Consider the following 23,893-nt stretch of genomic DNA (forward strand, 5'->3'; position numbering starts at 1 on the left):
TCCGGACTTACAACAGAGGTCTCTTTTTTTCTAAGCTGTATTCTCTTGACTTTGGGAACAATGTCAACCCTCTTTTGCTCTCAGTTGATCTGTTTCTGTCTTTGCAAATTGGATATTTAAATATCTTTATTGACATGATGTAACAAAATGTGCATATTGCATACTATGGAAAACACTGTTTCATTTATAATTACATGAAGAAGAATCAATCCATCTTGCTTTTCCACTTCAGGGTGTTTATTCCCTATCAAGCAATGTGTCTATATTCATAACCAATTGTCATTCACTTTCCTAACTTTCCTCACAGCCCCTGAGGACATTTTTGTAATATCTATCTGGTTAGCTTCATGAATGCACAGCTGGTCTTCATTTTTAATGACTCTCTGGGTCTAAAAGTGTTATGGTTTTATCATGAACCTCAATATGTTCCAGTTTCTTTCTTTTTTCTAATGCAATATTTGGCAAGAACTATTTTTAAGTTTAATACAGCGCTCCCTCTAGGGCTGATTTTGTTGGAATACCGATTGCCAGTCTTTGTAAAGCAGTCACACAATGGGACAATTATTTTAATCAACCAGCACGGGAAAGTGCCTGATGATGGAATAAAGTCTGTGGAGCATCAGATACTATAACTCTCTTGTTATATTTTGGGTTCTAATGCGATACAACTACTTTAACCACTGATAGTTCTGGCCCACGGAGACTCATCTTTCTAAGCCCCTGTCTCTGGTCTACATTCACAGCTGCAACATGGGATTGATTCCCGGCTTTCCCATCTGAAAAATCACTCCTCCAAATGTGAGCTGTTTAGGTTTTCTTATGTCTTATATGTTATTCTTTAAGGAACAATGGGTCTGAATGTATGTCATTTATTTAAATGTCCAGAACTGGATGTAACAACATCTCATTGCCCTTTTAAGGACAGTTGAATTTCTTTGTGACCTGAAACCTCCTATTTCCTGTAGTGGCTGCTGACCAGGTGAAGGACTGGACTGGTCTTCCTTATGTTAGGTTAATTGGTGACCTAGGGTTAGTGGTAGGGTTAGTGTTGGGGTTACAGTTAGCCATGTGACTGCTGAGCAGGTGAAGAACTGGACTGGTCCTCCTTCTGTTGCATTTAGATGTCCTGTCAGTTTCTGCTAGCCCTGCGTAATCTAACACAGCTTCATTACTCAGTGCTGGCTTTACTGAAACGGTTGTATTTAGAGATTTATAACACACCCACACACACATGAACACACACACACACACATACACATACACAACTCCCAGAGGACTGGATAACGGACTGCCTGTTAGAAATAAATATTAATCAGTTTTAAAAACCCACCTGGCTGCCAGTAAGTAAGCTGGGCTGAGGATTACAGGGAAAGCACAAAAACAACTAGCGCACCGCATTCTCCTCGTCCGGTCAGCCGGCTAACCGACCAGGTGATCAGTTTACATGTAAAAACTAAGCCTCACTGTAACATCCTAGCCTGGTTGCCAGAGTGTTCTGCGTTTCAAATATATCTTATTGGACACACAAAATGTAATACAACAGAGCGCCCTCCACAAAACCTCCAAGTCTGTCTTTCCCCCGTTTCCATGAAAGTAAATACAAATAAAACACACAAAAAGATAGGGACAGAAGGAAACAAAGCGCATACACACGAGAAACTCCCACAAAACCTCCCACCCCCCAAGCAACAAATATCTCCCCTGCCTCCCCGCCCAGACAAATTCCCCTCTTACACCCCAGATTCCACTCACCCCACCTCCCACTCCCTTCCTTGACTTTTCAGCTTACATTCCACTTTCAGTAGCAATGATAAAGAGTGGGAAGTAGCGGAATTGTAGTACTGAGGCACTCAGTGCAGAAGTCTATTGTCTGTTCTCCTCCCTCTCATGTAAACCCAGAAACCCTGGGACCATACACAGTGAGGTAAACATACTGTACTGGCATAGACGCTTTATTTGATTTGTCATCTTCCACTTACAATAGAACCTGTTTCATTGCAACACACAAGGTTTGGTCTTTACAACACTTTCACAGCAATGGACTCGTCATCACACTAAATATGAAAATAGAACAACAGAAAAGCAATGACTGCAATATAAATGAAATCAGGTAGAATTATATCAATATTGGAGGACTTGTAAATCATACAAGGATACTGTAAATCATAAATCTTCACAAGCAAAAACATGTAGGAACTGTATTTTGACATTGTGTATTGCAGGTTTATTACATAGGTCTCTAACAGTCTCCCAGAGTCAAAGCAAAACATTGGACATGACCTATTTAGAACCAGATACAATTGTTTGAGTTATTGAATAATAAAACGCTTGCCTTGTTTGCCGTTGCGGTGCAGTTGTAAAGCATGTTCCTGGAGACAGCATACAAAATCAATTAATTCACTAAGTTACACGCAAAATGTTAACAAATGTATTTATATTCATGCACATTGTTAATTAGTTACAAAAAATATATTTGTACTTGACTGTTGATTTTTTTGTATTTAACGGTCAGAGATATGGACAAAGCATGTACTGGCCATATATGTGCTATATGTTATTACAACTGAGATGTTTCTATAAAGATATTTGAGATATTACTTGTGGACATTTCTTGGCATTAATTTTCATTTATTAAATGGCGGTAAATCCTTTGCACTTACATTATGTACAAGCTTTACACATGATAGAAAACATATTTTAAGATGAAATCATAATGATACAGTCATTGACAAATACAAATCTTTGTCACATCTATTTGTACACACACAATAAAACACAAACACTCAATTCAATCTTTTATCTCTGTCCATCTCTGTGCTCTCTTTCTCCTCTCTTGGTCTGTTTCGCTCACACACAAAACACACACATACTGAAAAAAGTAGGAAATGGCATATTTACGCACAAGACACAGATTCACATATTCAAAAGATAACATTTCCGTTTTTTGGTTCACATGAATCATATTAGTTTACATAACAATGCTCCTTAAAGAATACATTCTCTGTACAAGATACAACAACAATCTCAACATTTCTATTTTGGAAAAAATGAGACAGAGCTTTTGATTCATATGCAATTATGTTCTTGCATAATGTGCAATATAAGTCAATGTTTAGCAACCAAACGTGACACTCGTTTTAGTCTTACTCTTCACTATTCATCACATCAAATAAATGTTGCTCTCTTAGGTGAGCATTTTGACAGTTTGTCAATAAAAGGTGCACAGCAGATGGAGTGCAAAGAAGCAGGCAAAAACATGGGTAATAGTTGAGCAACAGGTAGCTATTCTATATTAAAATCTAATTCAATACACTCTAAAGGCAATCACACACCAATCTGTCTGACAGCCTTCTTACTACACTCTAAGAGTTAAGGGTTCAACCAGGCTTCGTCTATGGTTCTTGGCACTGAAAAATGCCCCTAAAAGTTTCATAACAAGAGCCCCATAAGAGTTGAGGTTCATTGAATTTAAAAGTGATTTTGTCTAAGAGGTGCAGGCACTTAACTGAAAAATTTAGTATTCTCCACATTTTTAAGCTAAGGTCCAATCCAATTTTCAAAATGTATATTGTTTTCTAATCATCATCTACAGTATTCATATTTGTGAAATGGGCTGTGCTATTGGACATTCTATCTTCTAGTTCTAAATTAGAAAGAGAACAGAATTCTGAAGGTATCAACAAAGAGGTCAGAATATGTTAAAGGCTAGCTGCATAGGGCACCGACTGAACTGCTCAATGTAACATCATTCTGTTGGAAAAAGGCCTTCAATGTAACATCATTCTATGGAAAAAGCCCCTCAAACACACAAAAGGTACACCTAAAGAAATGAGAGTTTTGTTGGGAGTTTGTCTTGTATTTGGATTTTCTAATTCTGCTTTTACACGGACTAAGCTTAGCAAAATTCTGTTGTGGCAATTTTTAGTAGGTGACAGTATTTTTGAAGCACACTTTAAATTATGTACACAAACACGCATAGGCCCTACCCAGAGGTCATTGTACTTTGACTATGATTAAATGTTGAGAACAGACCATAGGACATCTACATGATGAGGATGGATAACCATTGGGAAAGATTAGTCAATCAACCATGCCACCCACCAAGAAATAAGCGTGAGTAGTTGGCATGTTAATCAGGTTGACGACTATCGAATACATTACTGGCACTAATGAAGATGTTTTCTGGTAGGTCGGCCTTGACTTAAAATAAGAACCAAATTCAAATCTGCAAAACACGCTGATAAGCTAGCCTCACAGGAAGAGGAGAGGTGAGAAACGTGCCTGTGTGATTGGACAATAGAAGCAGTTTTCCTCACAGCAGATGTGAAGCCAAGCAAAGTGTTGTTTTAAAAAACAATTGCCCTTTTGACCCCGAAAACAGATGAAACTAGAAGTACTCATTTTCTGCCTTCTAACCGAGCACCCAAGTCCATTCTCCCTATCTGTTTCCTGTTCCTCCCTCCCCTACTCTGTCCACCTCCATCAACCCTGCAATCCCCTTCCTCACTCCGACACTCTCTCATCCTCCCCTCCCTCTCTCTCCCTGCCCCTGCCAATTCTCGTAGCCCTAAAAATGTCAGAGGAGCGCCTCTCCTCCTGAAAATGAACACCAAAGAGAAAGAGCGAGAGAGCGAGTGCGGTCCTGACTCTCTGGCGCTCCCTGTGGGTCAGTCTCAGGTGGCGTAATCGTCCTCGTCGTCCATGTGGTAGTTGAGGGTGATGACCGCGCTTATGAAGTCCCCCAGCTCTACGAAGTCAGCTGTGATGATGTTGATGCCGCTCTCGCCTGGCCTCTGAGCCCGGATCCAGAGCATCATACTTGGGAGAGCCCTGCGTGGTGGGTGGGGAGGGTGGGGGGGTACACATGAATGTCAAAAAATGTATACGTGCAAACGCACACGCTCCAGCGACTTTGTCTCTCCCCACATTCAAACTGTTATACTGAGAGAGCGCGAGAGATGAAGAGAGAGGGAGATGAAGAGAGAGAGAGAGAGAGAGAGATGAAGAGCAAGAGAGAGAGAGATGGAGTGAAGAGAAATGAAGAGAGAGAGAGAGAGCAAGAGAGAGCAAGAGAGATGTGTACTGTACTGATGAGTCACAGTTGGCTAGCGTAGCAGTGAGCTGGTGAGCTGCTAGACCGGTTCTAGAATTTAAAGGGCCAGTATGAGTCAGTAAGATAAGGGCTGTCTGCGCTGGAGACGCAGTGTTTGATAGACCGCTGGGGCAATCATGTGAACGAGCCAATGTGGGCGGTGAGATATTACAGACTCTGTGTAGTTGGTGTCTGCGATGGCAATGCTAACCCACCGCTTGTAATACAGTCCTGGATTTGAATGGGTTAGCAGCTGATTGAACAATGCGCAGTGTTTTTTAGCTTAATCAGAACTACTCCACCATTTATTAAAATATGCTACTGAACAGTCACGTCATGGCACGGTTGTTGAACACAATATTTAATATTTCATCTCCAAGCAAAGACACGTACGGAGAGAAGTAAACGAGGGAAAAGAGAACGGAGAGACAAAGGCAGCATTCCTACAGCGTTTTCAGCAGGGGGTCAAGGCTGGTGTTACATTCCTGAAGATACAGTCTGTGACTCATTGTAATGGTGTTTGTTTGTTTGTGTTTGTTTGTGTGTGTGTGTGTGTGTGTATGTATGTATTTAATAACTAAGGATTGTAACCAAGGATAGTAAAACAAGAAAATACTGAGATTGTGGGAACATCCTGTTGGTTGCCACAATGAAAAAGTTTATTTTGGGTTTAAGGATTAAGTTAAAGGTAAAGGAATAAGGATAGGGTTTAGTGTTGGGTTTAGAGATTAGATTTATGGTACAATTAAAGCGGGGCATTGGATTAACATTTAGGGACTCCACAAAGACAGGGAAACTTAAAAAACGAACTCCCTCGAGTGCATTAAGGTCTGGATTAGAAACAGAGATTTCGGAACTCAATCCCAACGAGTGAGGGATAATTGCGCTGGCAAGGCAGCAGGACCAGCCCCCCCCCCCCCCACCACGCCAGACTCTTATTGAGTTTGATTTGTGAAGAGAGAAAATAGACACCAACTTTGCCTACCGTACTGTTTACATCCCATTGACTCAATCAGAAGGGGCCTCAGAGCCAGTCAAGCCCAACCCGCCAGAAACCTCAGATTGTACTGCGTTTTGGTTTTGGTTATCCAGTACCTTTACTTTCTGTTTAATAAAATGCCCTCGGTTTATAACCTACAGTCCCGTCTCGTGTCACCTGCCTTTCCCTGCTCCACTCCTCAAGGTCTCGACGAACAATGCACCACAAGTTTTTTGCTTCAATGTCCCCTCCACATTGAATATTAAACTTTTCTTTCCCAACACCATACAGCAGAGACGTGCTGTACTCATGCACGCGCACACACACACACACACACACACAGACGGGCTCACCTTTCTGTAATGGTCTCTCTCAGTCCGCTGGCCACTCCCTTCATGACAGTGCTGGCCTTAGGTGTCAGTACCACTTGGGAGACGAAGAACGTTCCCTTCCTCCTGCAATCACATCAGACTTGACTACAAGGCCACGTTCAATGAGGCAGCATTTGGTTTTCTCCCAATGGTTCAACACACTACCCAGGAAAAGACAGAGTGAATGAGAGACCTGCGGTCAGTCACCGAGGCCTGAAGGAATTGGATCAGCTTGTCAGTGTCAGTAGTGTTGGCCCAGGGGGCTGGCATCATCTGACCCGGCCACAGGAAGGGCACCTCTAGAGCCATGGGGCTGTGGTAGAAAACCAACACCTGGTACTCCTTCTCCCACAGGTACTGGAGACTCACCTGGAAGGCGGGATGGGAAGGAAGGATCAGGGAGGAGATAGAGGGGGAGGGGATGTTGTTAGGACACACGGAGGCCATTGGGCTGTGGGAAAGCCATTGTGGAAACATCTTAAGGAGTTGTCACTAGCTGACATGGTCAAGATACCAATATCCATAAAATTGGCTTCAACAAAATTCATTGATTGGTTAGCAGAAAGTTTAAGGTTAGCGTTAGGCATATGGTTAGCACAGTGTTTAAGGTTAGTGTTAGGCATATAGTAAGCACAGAGTTTAAGGTTACAGATTTATGATTTGTAGTATAGTGCATTGGTAGACATTCTGACCTCCTGAGCGAAGACAACAGGGCAGAGTTTCTCTCCGAAAATTTCCCTCAGCATGGAAACCAGCTTCTCATGGTGCAGGTTCTGGACCCCATAGAAGTGATTGAAGTCCAGAAACACCACCTCTCTAGCATGGGCTGACAGGAAAGCGCCAATCTGCTCCAGGCCTTCTCTCACCTGGAATCCAGACACACAGAGTGAGGCAGAGAGAGTGTCAGATATATGCCCTGTCGGGGGTTTTCAAAACTCCAGACCTGTAAAGACAATTACAATTACGACCCCAAGCTTTTCTTCAATGCAAGTCACATGATCTACTCACCGTAGCACTGAAGAGGCCGTGAGCAAAGAACAGTTCGTTGTCTGGGTCCCGGGGCTTGGTGGAGATGCGCAGGTCGAAGAAGCGGACCCCTGCCTCCAGTTGGCTGGAGAAGTTCATGGTCTGCGTGGCCAGCCATTTGCGCATGAGCTTCTTAGCCACCGTGCCGAAGACCGAGACAAAGTTCTGGACGGCATCTGTCTGCTCTGGACCCACTGGAGAGGACTCGTCAATGTAGAAACTGAAGGAGTCATGAGAACCTAGGGAAAATCCAGCATATAAGTTACAGCTGTATGGAGACTTTATCGCCAGGTAAGTATTCTAAGAACAGATTCCTGTTCACAGAAACAATCAGAGACAGAATGAAAGTTTTTCTTTTCACCTTGTTGGTTAAAACCAACAACCTTTTGTTTACCGGCCTCGTGCTCTTGACCACAAGGCTATCCTGCTACCACAGAATGTGTGTGTTAAACTGTGTATGTATGTGTGTGTGTGTGTGTTTAATGCAAGGGATGACTTGGCTAGAAGCCCCTACAAAGGGCAGAACTGACAATAGGACCATGCCAGGGGCTTGAGAGTTTATCCTGTCCCTCATCCCTCTCTGTAAAGATGTTATCTGGCCTGAAGATTATGGTTCTTTGAGTGTAACTGCTCTAATTATAGTAAGCCCTGTGACACCCTCCTCTCCTACCCTCCTCCTCACTCTTCCTCTCCAAACATCTTCTCTCCTCTTCTCCTCACTTCTCCTCTCCTGCCAACAAGGCGTCCAGAGCTATTCAACTAGCCCAGTGTGACCTTTATCTGTTAAAACAACATGACCAAATAGAGAAGCCCCGGGTGAACCTCACAGCATCAGGGTAAAGTACTCGGGCCCTCTACAAATCCCCTGGTGACAGAGACGGGTCTCCGGTCACAGCTGTACAACGATGAGCGCATCGAGTCACAGCCACGCGGAACAGTGACCTTAACCCGAACCGAGGATGCCTCCCAGGGGCCTAATGCACGAGTAAAAGCATGACCCCATGAGCGTCATTCTACCCCACAGGACAGAGATGTCCATGACTGACGGCTGCAACTGCTAACTGAAAACCGCTAACTGACAACTGCTAACTGACAACCGCTAACTGACAACCGCTAACTGACAACGTTGATAATGAAAAATAGATGGTAGTTAAGTCTGTGTGGGATGTGGCAAACAGGGGCAAAATAAAAATGGAAAAAATGGCTGTGGCTGTTGTCTACACCAGTGGAAAAAATTGTACTGCGAACGCATTCCGCACTGTGTGTGTTGTTGAAGGCACCCACATCCCACAAATCAGCATGGCACCAACGACCCCCACAGAAACAGCTGGTGGCATGTGGAAGATTCCAAAAAGTATCAGCTGGGCTCGGCCCACCCCTACACATCTGCCCTCTGAGACCTCCTCTGGGAAGGTATCGTTTGGCTTTTACTAACCCCTCTCCTCACAGCTCCGGTCTCCGGTCCTCACCCTTCTCTTTTTCTTAATAAAATGCCCTCTAGGGTCACCCCCTGTGTCAGGGAACGGCCATCTCTAGTGGAGACTCACTTCTCATGCCAACATCAGAGACATAGGCAGAAATGTGTGGTTGGGTGGGCAGAAAGCCCTCAAATATTTTTTTAATGCACAGTATAATTTAAAAACTGCTGCTCAATCTGGGTGGTCCAAGCTCTCATGTGAATGGGCCAGGTCCACTCAGGCCCACCCAGTGCCTATACCCCTGAGGATCTTCAGGGCCCAGTGGGAGGATGGTGCCCAACTGTCGGAGCTCTGTGCCCAGATATAGTGCAACTGCAGGGACTTGGCAGATGCCCTTCAGAAGTTCATGGCTGCCTGCAGATCCTCAAGGGTGCCCGAAGACTTTCCCAGCTCTCTAGCAGAGCCAAACGAGCCTTCAAGAAACCAGCAGAGCAGACGAGCCTCTAAGAAACCGGCAGAGCCAGACGAGCCTCCAAGAAACCGGCAGAGCCAGACGAGCCTCCAAGAAACCGGCAGAGCCAGACGAGCCTCCAAGAACCCCAGCAGAGCCAGACGAGCCTCCAAGAAACCGGCAGAGCCAGACAAGCCTCCAAGAACCCCAGCAGAGCCAGACGAGCCTCCAAGAAACCGGCAGAGCCAGACGAGCCTCCAAGAAACCGGCAGAGCCAGACAAGCCTCCAAGAACCCCAGCAGAGCCAGACGAGTCTCCCAGCTCCACGGCAGCACTCGTCAAGTCGTCCAGCGCCCAATCACGGCCTGTAAAGCAGGCCAGAGCACCGGACGCATCCCAGCAACTCCCTGGTGCAATGCTGATTTGTGGGGTGCGGACACGTTCAAGCCTAAACCCCCACAAGTGTCGGACCCTATGCCCCCAAAAGAAACATCTGGTAACTTCCGGAAGATTCCTCCCAAACCCCCATTGGGAGGGCACCACACCTTTTAAGGTTTGCGGTTTGGTTTTGATTTCTCCCTGACCTCCTCCCCTCACCCTTCTAGTTTTGTTAAAAACACCCTGCGGGGTCCTGAACACACCCACTGTGTTCGTTTCCCGTGCCTCACCCCAATGCAACCACGGAACATTTCCAAAGAATACAGTTTCAGGACAGTTTTATGAAGGTGGACTCAAACGCCACAGGAGTGCGACAGATACATGACAGTTAATTAATTTCAGGTGGAACACTTGCAATTCAGTTTTACCTTGCAGAGGGAGAGGGTTGTGTGTGGTGAAGGCGCGGAATATATCCATCGTATGCATCAAGTTGTATGAGTAAATGGCTCAGCTCAAACCACTTTTCAATCAACGCTATACTGTAGGTGTGATGAAAACACATTGGACTCATTACAGGTATAGGCTGACGAGGGCTCAGCAAGATTCTGTTCAGAGTTTGTTTGGCTTGCATATCATGAAGTGAGAAAGTGTTCGGCTTGAATACATGATTCTACTGCGTATTAATCTAACGCTAGCACCACCAAACTGGTTGCTTGTGCAAGTGGAAACTAAAAGCAATACTGTTACTGATTTATCATGCGATGAGTGACAAATTCTATGTTTTTCTGCATTTCAAACTGTTGAGAGAAATGCATCCACTGGTAATTGATTTATTTTACGACTGATGTTGTCTACGTAGGCAAACTTCAGTTAAAGTTGCCTTCTAAAAGACTCTCAGAGATGTTTCACTGTTCCCTACTGTTCCTTGTTAGTCTGTATATTTTACAGGTTAATTAGCACACTGGGGAAATCTCAATACAATCTAAATAAACGATAAATATAACTGCTACTATACATTGCTTTTTTTTTTTAAACAGTGTGCAAGAAGAGGAATAATACAAAGAATAACACTTTTTAAAATATAACACTTTTATTTCATTCTTAAATGTATGTTTTTTATTTTCCAGTGAATCAATTAATCAAAGTAGCACTCAACAGAATAAGCTATTAAAAAATAGTTAGTTGCTTCCCTAGACAGAATATATAGCAGGGAACCAGAAAATGCAAATGTTTTGACCACACAACAGTTACCACACTACAGAGTTACCATACCGCAGTCACCACACTACAGAGTTACCATACTGCAGTCACCACACTACAGAGTTACCATACTACAGTTACCCGACTACAGAGTTACCAGACTACAGTTATCACACTACAGGTAGTACACTAGAGTTACCACACTACAGTAACAAGACTACCGAGTTACCACACTACAGTTTACCACACTACAATGCTACCACACTACAGTTCACCACCCTAAGGTGTGACCACGCTATGGAATACCACACTACAAAGTTATCACACTACAGAGTTACCACACTGCAGTAACAACACTACTGAGTAACCACACTATAGTTTACCACACAACAGTAATCACACTAAAATACTACCAAACTACCGTTTACCACACTACAATGCTACCACACTACAGGTTACCACAATACAATGTTATCACACTACAGTTTACCACACTAAGGTGTTACCACACTACAGTTACCTCACTACAGAGTTATCACACTACACTAATCACACTTCAGAGTTGCCAAATTATGGAGTTACCACACTACAATTTCCACACTACAGTTTACATTACTATAGAGTTACCAGACTACAGTTACCACACTATAGAATTACCACAATATAGTAATCACACTACAGTTACCACACCATAGAGTACCAAACAACAGAGTTACTGCACTACAACTATAACACTACCGAGTTACCACACTACCGAGTTACCACATTAAAGTTACCACACTACAGTTACCACACTACAGTTACCACACTACAATTATCATACTCCAGTTACCACACTATAGTTACCACACTACAGTTACCACACTACAGAGTTACCATACTAGTTACCACACTACAGTTACCACACTACAATTATCATACTACAGTTACCACACTATAGTTACCACACTACAGTTACCACACTACAGAGTTACCATACTAGTTACCACACTACAGAGTTACCGCACTACAGTTACCATACTAGTTACCACACTACAGTTACCACACTACAGAGTTACCACACTACAGTTACCACACTACCAATGACTAGTACAATGCTGACAACACAACGTGCTGACCACACTATAATTCTTTCATACTATCCCAAATAAAACATGTCCAATGCCCCAAAAGAGACGTTCACCATAGCCAGAAGTTTAGCATTGCACCAACATCCCCAAAAGCATCAGCTTCCAGAATCTTCCCAGGGCAGCCACCAGGGCCAGCCCTGCCCCTACACATGGAAGTATTATATATTGACATATATTTGGAAAACATATATTTTTAATGTGCCTATATATTTTTTAAACATATACTAATATATGTATTATATGTATTACTAATGTATGGCCATATATTTCATACATATATTTACATATTCGATTTTGGCCATTTTCAAATATGTTTTAATATGTCTTAAATACATGTAAATATATTGCATGAATGACAAAATTATAGTTGGTAATATGCATTTAGCATTTTCATCTAAGTGATATATTTCCATATTTGTATTGTTTCCTGTCTTGTGTTTATAATGTTATCTAGCAGTTTCTATTAAGTACTTTTACATTGAGGAATGGCATTCCTGATACTGTGTTAAAATGTGTGCATATTGTTTTCATAATTAGTATTTTCTGAAATGTAAACTTGGAGTACAAAGGGGTTCATTATATTGAAACTGGAAAAGGTGCTATATGCTGCTTGACAGTGACAAAACCTTTTAGTGGTGTATACATGTATCATTATTTTGAGACACAATGGTATGATACTGTGAATAAAGGTCCTTATTAAATTAAGATGACTGACTCTAACCAGTTGTTTCTTTGCTTGCATTGACAATGTATTTAATAAAATGTATGGTAAATACATACTGTACAATTTACAAATTGGCTGTCTTTTCACAGTAATTAATGTAATGCAGTAGGCCTAGACAGGTTTGCTCCAAATTTTGCCAACGATAATTTGTTAAACTCACTATACCAAGGGTATTCTCTGGAAAATAATGCCTTGAAGGTTAATTCCATGATGTGTGGATAAGGAATGCATAAAGTACTGCATATTCATATTTCATTATTTTAACACATAATATTCAACGTTAAAATATATGACATGCATTGTATTATGATATTGTGAGAAGCACAAATAATATATTTCATAAACATATTCAGGGCACATGTGTATTTATGTTGGGAAATCCTCTACATGGGTTTTCCGTGTGGGTTCAGCTGCCTCCTTTTGGGACCCGAGTAGGGGCCACATTTAAGAGATCTCAAGCAGCAGTTTGGGGCCAAGGCTGACCCAGACGGTGATGAGACACACGTGGTGCGGGATGACAGAGGTGACAGACGACTGCCAAGGGTTTGAGGCTACGGAGACCAATGAGACTACAACCCCCAGCAGCCTCTAAAACCGCTCCCGGGAAGCTGCCCCAGAGACAACGCCGCCTGCCCCTAAAAGTGCTTTTGTCCTTACATCCTCCCCTCTCACTTCTGTTTGTGTTAATAAAACGAGCCCTCCAGGGCCCAAAACACTTGTTCAGTGTCCTTTCCCTGTGTCTCTCCCCATTACACAAGCAAGATGCAAACAATCAGCCAGGCAAACAAATGCGTCATTGACAAAATATGCTATCGTTGCAAAGCTAGGGGATATCTCAAATTTGCCCCCACTCTAGGGACATTAGCTGAATTCCAGCAAAAGCGCTTTCAACTCTTGTTATACTTTCACATTTGGTAAACCAGCTTACAAAAGCTGAATATTTTTAAAGAAGCCATTTAGATGGCACAATGATTTCTTGCACCATTAAGGGCTTGTTTTCTCACTTTTCTCAAATCTGGGTGAACTGTGTCGATTATTTGGGGAGTGATTTTATTACATCTCATCTGCCATTGCTTATTTGAGAAGTGAAGCCCACAGAAGAGAGGGAGGGTATCACTACTCTATTTGCCAAAGATGCCTGTGTGCCATCTGTTGACAATGAGACATGCATTTTAGGATGCACTTTGTTATGCAAAAAAAGACTGTTGAGTAAATGTTGTGAAATGCTATCATTCCACTATTACAATGGATATATTTTGGAGATGTTTTTCTATTAAATTGCAAAAAAACTATACAATGCCCCTTTAACTGCAACTCTAATATCCTGGCATTTGTGAGCTCACACAGCAACAACTGTTTAGCCAAGGCACGGTGGCTCTTGTAGGTTGTTAGAGTTAATCTAAAGGAATAAACAACAACAATTCCAGTGGGATACATAGCAAACATTAAAAAAACATTCACAGAACACAAAAATGTTTAATCTCCACAGCCAATTGACTGCATTGTCTGCACATTAAAAATGGAGTTGGTCTCTATTCACTTAGGCAGAGTATATACTTTGCCTTCAGAAAGTATTCAGACAGCTCCACTTTCTGCACATGCTGTTGTGTTATAGACTTAATCCATAATTTATTACCTTTTTTGCGATCAATCTACAAACAATACAACCTAATGACACAATTATTGATGTTTGTGCCAATTTATAAAAATATTATTATCTGAAGTATCTGAAATATGTGGCAAAACAATACATCAATTATCAATTAAGTCTATAAGACGACAACATTTTGAGAAAGTGAAGGGGTCTAATTACTCTCTGAAGGCACAGTAAATACAAAGGAATATTCTCTGCTCAGGATCTTAGAGTGACAGCAATATGTGGGACAGATTGAATTGGCTTTCAGGCAAGACATGTGGGCCTTAGTTTGCCCCATCCCTGCTGTAGTTGAAAAGATGTACATATTGAAATGGTACCTAAACGTCTCATGTAATCACAATTGACTTCAACATTCAATAAATAAGCAAAACATCCAGATGCAGGGAGAAGCTCTGACGACGGCTGATTTACACAATGTCAACTACAACTGCTCTAATCTGTCGACAGATCTAAGAGAAAAGCAATCCAACAAAATGAATCAATGTCAAATGTAAAGGTGTTTACCTTAAAATCATCTATATGAGGATACATGCCTAAAATGTAAATGTAAACATGCATCTGCTCACTACCCCTGGAAGCAGATGGCAAAAATGTTGAGGTCAGATATGTTGGCAAACATTTTCAGGTCAGATATGTTGCAAACATGTTCAGGTCAGATATGTTGGTAAACATATTCAGGTCTAATTACAAAAACAGGGAACTACAGTCCAGTCCTTGGGCCCTGTGTTTTGGTTGATCATGTCACATGACCACATTTTTATATCCTATGGTGCTCGATTTTGTCTAGTTAAGCTAGTTCATCTACAACACCAAATATTGTCGTAAGCCTATCAGCGCAACCTTCAAAAAGAGAATAAATGATTAGGACTTATTTCAATGTTTGTGAATAACAGAACAGAGGCGTGCATTAAGAATGAGGAAATTGCACTAGCAAACAAATCTCTTGCTCTCACTACTTAATGGCTTAATGATGGAGATGGGTAACAGATTTGTTCTTGTCATTGTTGTTGCGTAAGGGCTTTGCTCTGTCTTTCCTCTAGAAATGGCCAAATTCACTTCATGTTGGCAAGTTTGAAAGCAGTAGGTCTACCTGTCAAATAGGTAACAATGTCAAATAGATTGTAATTGTACAATGTAGAGTTGAATCTTTAAAGAGTTGCCGTCATTGTGTTTTTTAGGAGCGTGAAATGACATCCTGATATGATACTGGGTATAGTACTCGTGAAATGACTTCCTGATATGATACTGGGTACAGTACTCGTAAAATGACATCCTGATATGATACTAGGTATAGTACTCGTGGAATGACATCCTGATATGATACTGGGTATAGTACTCGTGAAATGATATCCTGATATGATACTGGGTATAGTACTCGTGAAATGACATCCTGATATGATACTGGGTATAGTACTCGTGAAATGACATCCTGATACGATACTGGGTATAGTACTCGTGAAATGACATCCTGATATGATACTGGGTATAGTACTTGTGAAATGACATCCTGATATGACACTGGGTATAGTACTTGTGAAATGACATCCTGATATGATACTGGGTATAGTACTTGTGAAATGACATCCTGATATGATACTGGGTATAGTACTTGTGAAATGACATCCTGATATGACACTGGGTATAGTACTCTATGATATCTCAGTGTGATTCTACATTTGCATCTGTTATAGATGCTTCCTAAAACCACAGAAAGTCAAAGAGCATAGGAAGCTGGCGTGGGAGTACATCTAGCTTCAGGAAAGAACAGAGAGGATGGGATTATGTCAGGTGGGTAGGGGGGGTGTTAGTCTAACACAACAAACTGCTCTACCCTTTCAACACCCCCCCACCCCCCGCTCTCTCTCTCTCTCTCTCCCATGATGAGAAGAAACAGAACGAAGCAGAGAGAGCAGCAGTGGCTAATATTCTGTCGCTTCACACACCATTACTTCTCAGTCGGCTCAGTGGCTAAGAAGAGACGGGGAGAGGAGCTTCAAGTCGGTAACGGCTAGTCCCCGGCAATGACCCCACTCACTGAACGTGTCCCAGGGTGAGACGGGACATGAAGGAAAAATAAATTAAACATTTCAAATTACAAGGTGTGCGTGAGGCCAAAGAGTTCAGCCCCCGTGACCCTTCCTTTCACTGCTCCCTTCATTTACTCTCCTCTTTCCTACCCGTTCCTCAAGCTTTTGTCTGACCCTTCCTCGCTCTTTCGGTCTGACCCTCCTCTCCCTCCGTCCCTGTCTCTCACTTGACACCCTTGTTTTCTCCCATCCCACACAGTGTCTCTCATCCTCCCCCTTACACTTCGGTCCTCTTCTTCATTCCCTTAAGCAAACAATCTTTCTCCCGTGGTTGGGTCTTACCTATCATCTGGTATGTTTATTCCCATGAACGCCGTCTGCAGCTAAAGACTGGTGTGCATGTTTTAGAGACCAGGTTATTTTTGTTTTAGGGAACCAGATAACTGCAAACTCAATGAACTGCCCAGTGGTACAGCGTGGCTACCTGACTTCAGCTGTCAGCAGCGATACATCAACATTACCTTGTTTGGGATGACAATGATAAACGACAGACTGGAACCCAAATACACTGAGTTTGAATGAAATATGTTATTTATGACTGGGTACAATTTGACACTAATTGAATTAGCCACATGTCATCCTGTTGAATCTTCGCTAGGCACCATGGCAGGAATATGACAGAAGAAGATGACTTATGCTGAGACCAATGTTTTGGCCAACGCCGCACAAACAGACATGTTTCTATTCTACCCAGTATCTTCTTCCTACTGCTGAAATCCAACTCATCAACTAGTGTTCAGTTGTGCAGCTCTCAATGTTCCTGTCCTATTGGTGTACCAAAACCTTGCCTACGGTCAGACGCCGATCGGAAATTGACCCGGGCATGCCTCTCTCAGTTTAAACCGGCCCATTATGCATAATGAAAAGGACCGTCCCACTTGGCATTTGCCCAACCTGTCCTATGGCTAATGGGTTTCTGTGTAGAACTATGGCTGAGTGGCAGCCAGTGTGGAGGATGTGTGTACGGGCACTTGAAGTCAGAACTGCTCTTAGAAAGGCAATGACAGACAGACAGGGAGTCGGGAGAAGTGGCATAATGGAGCAACAGAGAATATATCCATTACCTGAAAATAGCTTCTCTTTCTGCCCCCTCTCTCCTTATCTTTCTATTTACTTCTTCAATCCATGACCTTTCTCCTTCACAGTTTTGTACATCTGTCACCCCTCTATCAACATTTCTGTGCCAGTCCCTCTCTCCTTACCTGGTGCTCTCCTTTCAGTTCCCTCTTAACAGCTATCAACTCTTCCGTACCCCTTTCTCTGACCTTATCACTCCCTGTCCTTATCTCGCTCCATACCCCCCCCTTTCCTTATATCTCTCTAATTAGTTATCCCTCTACATTTTACTTCAGTACAGGGTTAAATCCTCTCCTCTCCTCTGTATCCCCACTGTTTATATACCTTCCAGACATGACCCGCTCCAGCATTAGTGGGTTGACCGAGGTCCCCCAGAAGATTTATAGCTTCCTTTCAAATCTGGTCAGACAAATATTTTTCATCTGGAGATACACTTCAAATTCTTCTGAGCTGTACTTTCTATTCCCTTTGGTAATCATTCAGCTGTGCAGGTTTTAAATCCTTCAGGGACAGGGAGAGGATCGTGTCCCTAAAGTGTTTTATATTTGGCACTGAAAAGCCTATTTACCTCCCCAAGGTAGAGTGTTACTAAGCGTGATACACTAATTCGCAAACACTCATTAACTAGCAGTCCGCGCGGCTTCTAATACTGACATCATGCGAACGTGATGAACAGTGTTGACTTCTTCAGCCGTGTCTTCGTTCCTGCTGACTGTTTCAGTCTTGATAATGAAAAGGTGGTTAGAATGACTTCAGCTATGAACTCAGCAATCAGTAATTTCAAACGGTACAAACAGAGCTCGATTCCCCTCTGCACGCACACACACACGCACACACACACTTGTTGCAATATACTTGTGAGGACTTTTCTTGGGACCAAAATATTTCCTGTTCTCTAAAACTTGACCCTAACTTTAACCATGAACAACACCCCCCCTCAAAAAAATAAAATAAACCTAACCCTAACTCATAAAATAACCTTTATGCCTTATTCTAAACCATATTAGAACTGTAAAACTAAACCTTAAACTATAGCCTAAAAAAGCCATTTATAAAAAAGAGGACTTGCAAAATGTCCTCATGATTTTCTATGGGTTACTACGCATGTTAGAACATCTGTTCCTCACAGGTTTACTAATACTAGCACACAAACACACACAGACAGACACAGAGTGTGTTTCTGGTTACATTCACATCCTTTTGTATCTGTCTTCTCCTTTCTTTTAGAAATATCTCTCCCACTGGACTAGAAACCCATCAACCTTTTCTTTATCTTTTCTGTTTGTTGGTCTTGTTTATGACCAAGTCCTCTGTTGTTGGAGGGTGGCTGGTCACTGACATAGACTCAGCGATTTGACTCAGAGGCACAGCAGGTTAGAACAGAGCAGAGCCAGAGCAGGAGGAGGCGAGTGTCACCTGCAGGGCACAAAACAGACGGCCTCGCCATGTCAACCTGCATCCATTTCCTGTTCCAGCTGACATGACAACAGAAAAGGCATCAGATCAAACATTATGGTTAGGAAGGGAACTGTTATGAAAGAAACAAATGTTTCCCATCATCTGGTTATTCTTTGAATTAATAAGTGGCTCATCCCTTTAATAAAAGATTAGTCAAATGAACCAGCCTTTCGTCTGTCACGACTGAGTCGAATTTGACTAGCGTCTAATGAAATCACAGTTCTTTCTACACAAATTCAATTCAAAGTCTCCTTCTTGTGGAGTGTAGCCATTTCAAAATTCCATCTTAAGTAATTTTTTCAATAGATTTACATTCACAAACTCAGAATGGACCCAGGAACACACGCATAAGACCACACTCCATATCCTGAGGCAGAAGCTGATCTGATGAGTCTGGCTAGACAGTTTCAGAAGCTGGTCTCAAGATCCCCTGTTGATCGATGGACGCCATTAAAACATCATTTCCAAGACATTAAACATTCATTGAAACCTGGGTTGGTCTGTGCTGCTGTGACCATTAAAAGGATGGCACGTTTTTACGTTTGTTTCTGAATAAAAATAATAAATAATACATGGGAGAATTAATGGCCGTCAATTTTAAAGCATGAGGAGGAGGAGAAGGAAGAGGAGGAGGCACTGAGTGTTCAGATCAGTTCCTAAGACAATTCAACTGTAGGAAGTCTATGTTCTTGTAGAATACCAGTCATTGTGTTAGGGTTAGGGACTCCCATTTAATCCTGCTTGAAGTTGAGATTAGATTACCAAATATTTATGGGTATTTAATGGATCAAACACTTTTTTTATTTTCTAAATCTAATACAATCCTATTCGATTGGTCTGAAATCAGATAACTTAGAAAATGGGCTAATAGTCAGCTAAGAGTCCATGTGGTATCTATTTGGAGAAATAACACTTACATAAAACCTGCACTAACGCATAACGCTGTTGCACGGTACAGAAATGCAATCAGGTCACTGTCACACGTGTATACAAATAATTTGAATTGCAAAAACTCCACATCTTAGGCCGGGCGCCAGTCTAATTGTGTACTTGCCAAGTGCTTTGTCTGTGGTTTTAGGTAGGTAACATTGGAGCGCCTCTATTGAATGAAGAAACACTCTGATGGATTCCCATACCCAGGAATTATACATTTAGAATACGAGGTATAATCCTCGAATGTGCCTGTGGATGAGATATTGGCATTCATTCTCCCATTCGTTCCTCTTTTCCACTGGTTCGGTGATTTTCTCTAGCGCTCCCAGATAACAGAGGCCTGTGCTTTACTGCCCCATCCCTGCAGCAATGACACATGGATGCTGCTGATGCTGCCTCTCCGAAAACATCTTCAACCAAATCAGCATCAGCCAGGTTTGGCCGCAAAAAACTGTAGGCGGAAACTGGTTTCTGGCTGGGAACACAGGCGCGCGAGCGCGCACAGACGCATACACTCACCAGCGCCAAGATAAATCAATAAGTGAATGGCTTATGGTCTTATGTGCCAGATTCTGGTTTCAGGGACATTGGAGTATACAGGAGTCTGTGTCGAAAGGTAGAGCATACGCAACACACTGGTGCTGGGAGCAATAAAAGAAAAAACGATACATTTAGGGTCAATTTTAATTCGAGTCAGTCAAGTCCAGGTTAATCAAGAAAATAAACCACACTAATATTCCAATTACTTATCCTTGGAAAGCACCCAAAGTACTTGATCGTGTGTACCTCCTGAAATGACTGGAATTTAAATAAAATCGACCTCAACCCTGTTTCATAACGTGGGGTAATACGTTGAAGCATGCTGCATCTCCGGGGTTGTTAATTAGGAGGAAAAGGCAGATGAAAATGCAGTTGTGTGTTACATGACTTGGACCTCTTTGCTCTGGGGATATCTCCTACAGTTTTCATTTCCCACTCTTTCATATCACCATGCGGGGAATAAACCACACCACGCCTCTTTACTTCCAGATGATAGATCTGACAAACACAGCTTTCCGCTCCGCCTAACTGCGTGTGTGCGCGTGCGTGTGTTCCAGTCTATGATAAGTAAAACTAATCACTACAATTAGCCAGATGTTAATTGGCCATTCCACTAGAGCAGTGAAATCAGTAACCGGGTCTTAATTCAGACCTCCAATCAGAGATGTACTCTCAGTAGACCTGCCTCTTGATTCGCAGAATCCTCCAAACAGCTGGCACCACTTCCAGGCTCTGGTGCCAAGACAACCGCCCCTTTCCGAGACCGCAAACATATTACATTTATATCCTTCCGTCTATCGTTTCTTAATGATAAAAAGTATCAGTAGAGAATCTGGAATAATAACTAGCCGTTGTGAATGCAATGTTTGCATTTGAGATTTGCACAGTGCGATGGATCTTTCAACAATTCACGTGTGCCTTGCTCTGCAAACAACCGGAATAGACGGTCTACAAACATTTAATCCGTTTAGGGATTAGGGATTCAGACATTACTGTAAAACAATAAACTCATCTGGTCTAACAATTTTTTATAGCATGTAGACTAGGCTCATAAGAAAGAAATGGGTTAACCTATAGTAACGATTCATTAAACCGTTAAATGCCCGGTTTATTGGAATACGCACAGCCAAACAGCATCCTGTTAGGCTACATCCTACCAAAAAGTAACGAGTTTCACCTATCGGCTATTTTTTTATTGAATCATAACAATATAGCCGGTAGGCTATTACAAAAGAATTGGCCACAGGCTGAAATAATATTTCAGTGTGTGGATATGAAATTTGCGAGCTTTAAAAGGGCGCATTCGATTTAAATCCAACCGATAGAGTAGTCGAGACACGCCTCTGCTTTGACAAAAAGTCTATTGAGCCATGGCTGGTTGAACTGTAGCCTTTTCGAGATCACAACCGAATACGGCAGTGGACAAGTGTTGCACTTAAACCCATACCTCTCCCTTTATGCAACAGGTGCCGTGTCTTCAACAGAGTACTGAGAGATGCGTATAGGCTATAGCATACGACTTCACTCTTTACTAGTACACTGAATGGAATATGACAGTTGATCTTAAGACAGTCTGTAGACTGGCTAGGTCATTTACTTCACCGTTATGTATATACACAACTCGACATTTCGGTCCCATATAGACCAAAAGAACGCAACCTAGTAAGCTATGCACATCTGGATGTCTGTGGACAATGGAAATAAATTATCTTCATGCATAATCACCAATAGCTTACAGGTTCCCAAAAATTCCACAGATGTTTTTACAAATCCGTGCGAAGTACGACGAAACTCTTACCAGGAATAGCCAGGTTGGTAAGCGGGATGGTGTGCATACTCTCCGGTAAATTCGCCATCCAGTCAGCGAACCGGAGTTCGCTTTTCCCGTGAGACGAAGCCATGCCGCCGCGCACTATAGTCCCACTATTCGGTGCCTGCGCAAGCGTTGAGTGCACTTTCTCCAAGCTGCGCTTGCTCCCCTTACTACACACGCACGTACGCAACACACAAACCAGCGTGAGTGCCACACCCCCCCGAGTTGCGCGCACACATGGATGGGGGACACACAAGTCGAAAGAGCTGTGTGTTCGATATTCGACTTGTGTTTCCGATTAAGTATGTGCTTTCACTATGATCTCATGTGGGTGAGTGATGAATTAGTAAAATATAAGTTCTGTGAAGTCGTTGAATTGAGGGTGGGCCCAGAAACTCAGTCGTCAATAGCCTAATCAGTCCCACATCCTATTATAGAACAGCGATTGACTGTCATGGTCTACAACACTACATCCAAAATACACCTTAGGCCTAATAGTTTTTGGCTGTTGTTGTGTAACCAACAAGCTATTGTTGCTGTCCACTCGAGTGGTGCTGAATATAGCAAGCCGCTGTCCACCATCAGAGGCATTTGAAAAAGAGCCCGCGGAAATTCACGTTTTTAACCATTCAAATGTAATAGTAATCATAAAGGTATACCTTTGAATGCGTAGGTGTATCCAAACTGTTGACTGGTACTGTGTTCATTATTTTTTTTTCTTTAGCAAAATTGATCTTGGATCGTTTTTAATGCATAACCTTGGACATCTAAGGCAGTTGAAACGAAAGCTTCCCTCACTAGTAAACGGTTGGTCACGTGGCTCATTCGGTGCTTGTGACTTCAAAGTGAAGGCTTTGATTCCCATGGTGGGGTAGTACAGAAATGTAGGTAGTTACTCTGGATTACATTGTCTGGTAAATAACATACAATAGGTCTAAATTAAGTTTTGTTACAGTTTATGTAAGCAACCTAAGTAGAAGGAGCAGTCTCATCCAGAGTGACTTATCCAGAGTGACTTATCACCTATCCAGTGAGTGCATGCCTATTCATATGTATTCATGCTGGCTCCACTGTATTTAATATTTTATAAATAATCACCACTGATGTGCAACAATCTGCTGGTTTCCTATATTTGCATGAACAATTTGATATGTAGGTTTAAAGATCTATGATTCTATGAAGCCCATATGCACAATGCATTTTACTGTACACAATGTAGCCTACGTACAGTATTTTGCACAATGAAGTGAAGTGGCCTTGCAGAATTTTTCAGGGTTCAAAGGATTTCCACATAGGAGAAATAGTTTCTGATGAAACAGGTTCCTAGAAGAACCCCCCTGAAACCCCTCAGAAGCATCCCAGATTGACTCCGATATTCTGCTTCCAGTGAAAAGGTTAAAATACGCTGGGCTTTCTGTAATAACATATTTTAGTAGTGAAAGATTATCAGAAGATGTACCCATTGGAGCATTAGGGCAGTTATTGGAGATAATAATTACAGTACAAATTCAATTTATTTTTCAGTATTATGCTTATTACATATTCTAATACAATATTAA

The 23,893-nt window shown here is 42.2% G+C and overlaps 1 protein-coding gene across 1 annotated transcript; it reads right to left on the reverse strand.

Annotated features, from left to right (window-relative positions):
* Positions 1–1,936: 1,936 nt before the first annotated feature.
* plcxd3 (phosphatidylinositol-specific phospholipase C, X domain containing 3) lies at positions 1,937–22,540 on the reverse strand. The gene is made up of 6 exons (XM_010892447.5): positions 22,320–22,540; positions 7,451–7,707; positions 7,135–7,308; positions 6,636–6,811; positions 6,425–6,526; positions 1,937–4,830 (listed from the first exon to the last, which is right to left on the reverse strand). Exons 1-6 carry the CDS (start codon positions 22,420–22,422, stop codon positions 4,674–4,676), a joined length of 969 nt encoding a protein of 322 aa, XP_010890749.1. The 5' UTR covers positions 22,423–22,540; the 3' UTR covers positions 1,937–4,673.
* Between the last annotated feature and the right edge of the window lie 1,353 nt (positions 22,541–23,893).

The sequence above is a fragment of the Esox lucius genome, chromosome 13 (genome assembly GCF_011004845.1).
Source record: "Esox lucius isolate fEsoLuc1 chromosome 13, fEsoLuc1.pri, whole genome shotgun sequence".
NCBI classification, from domain to species: Eukaryota; Metazoa; Chordata; class Actinopteri; order Esociformes; family Esocidae; genus Esox; species Esox lucius.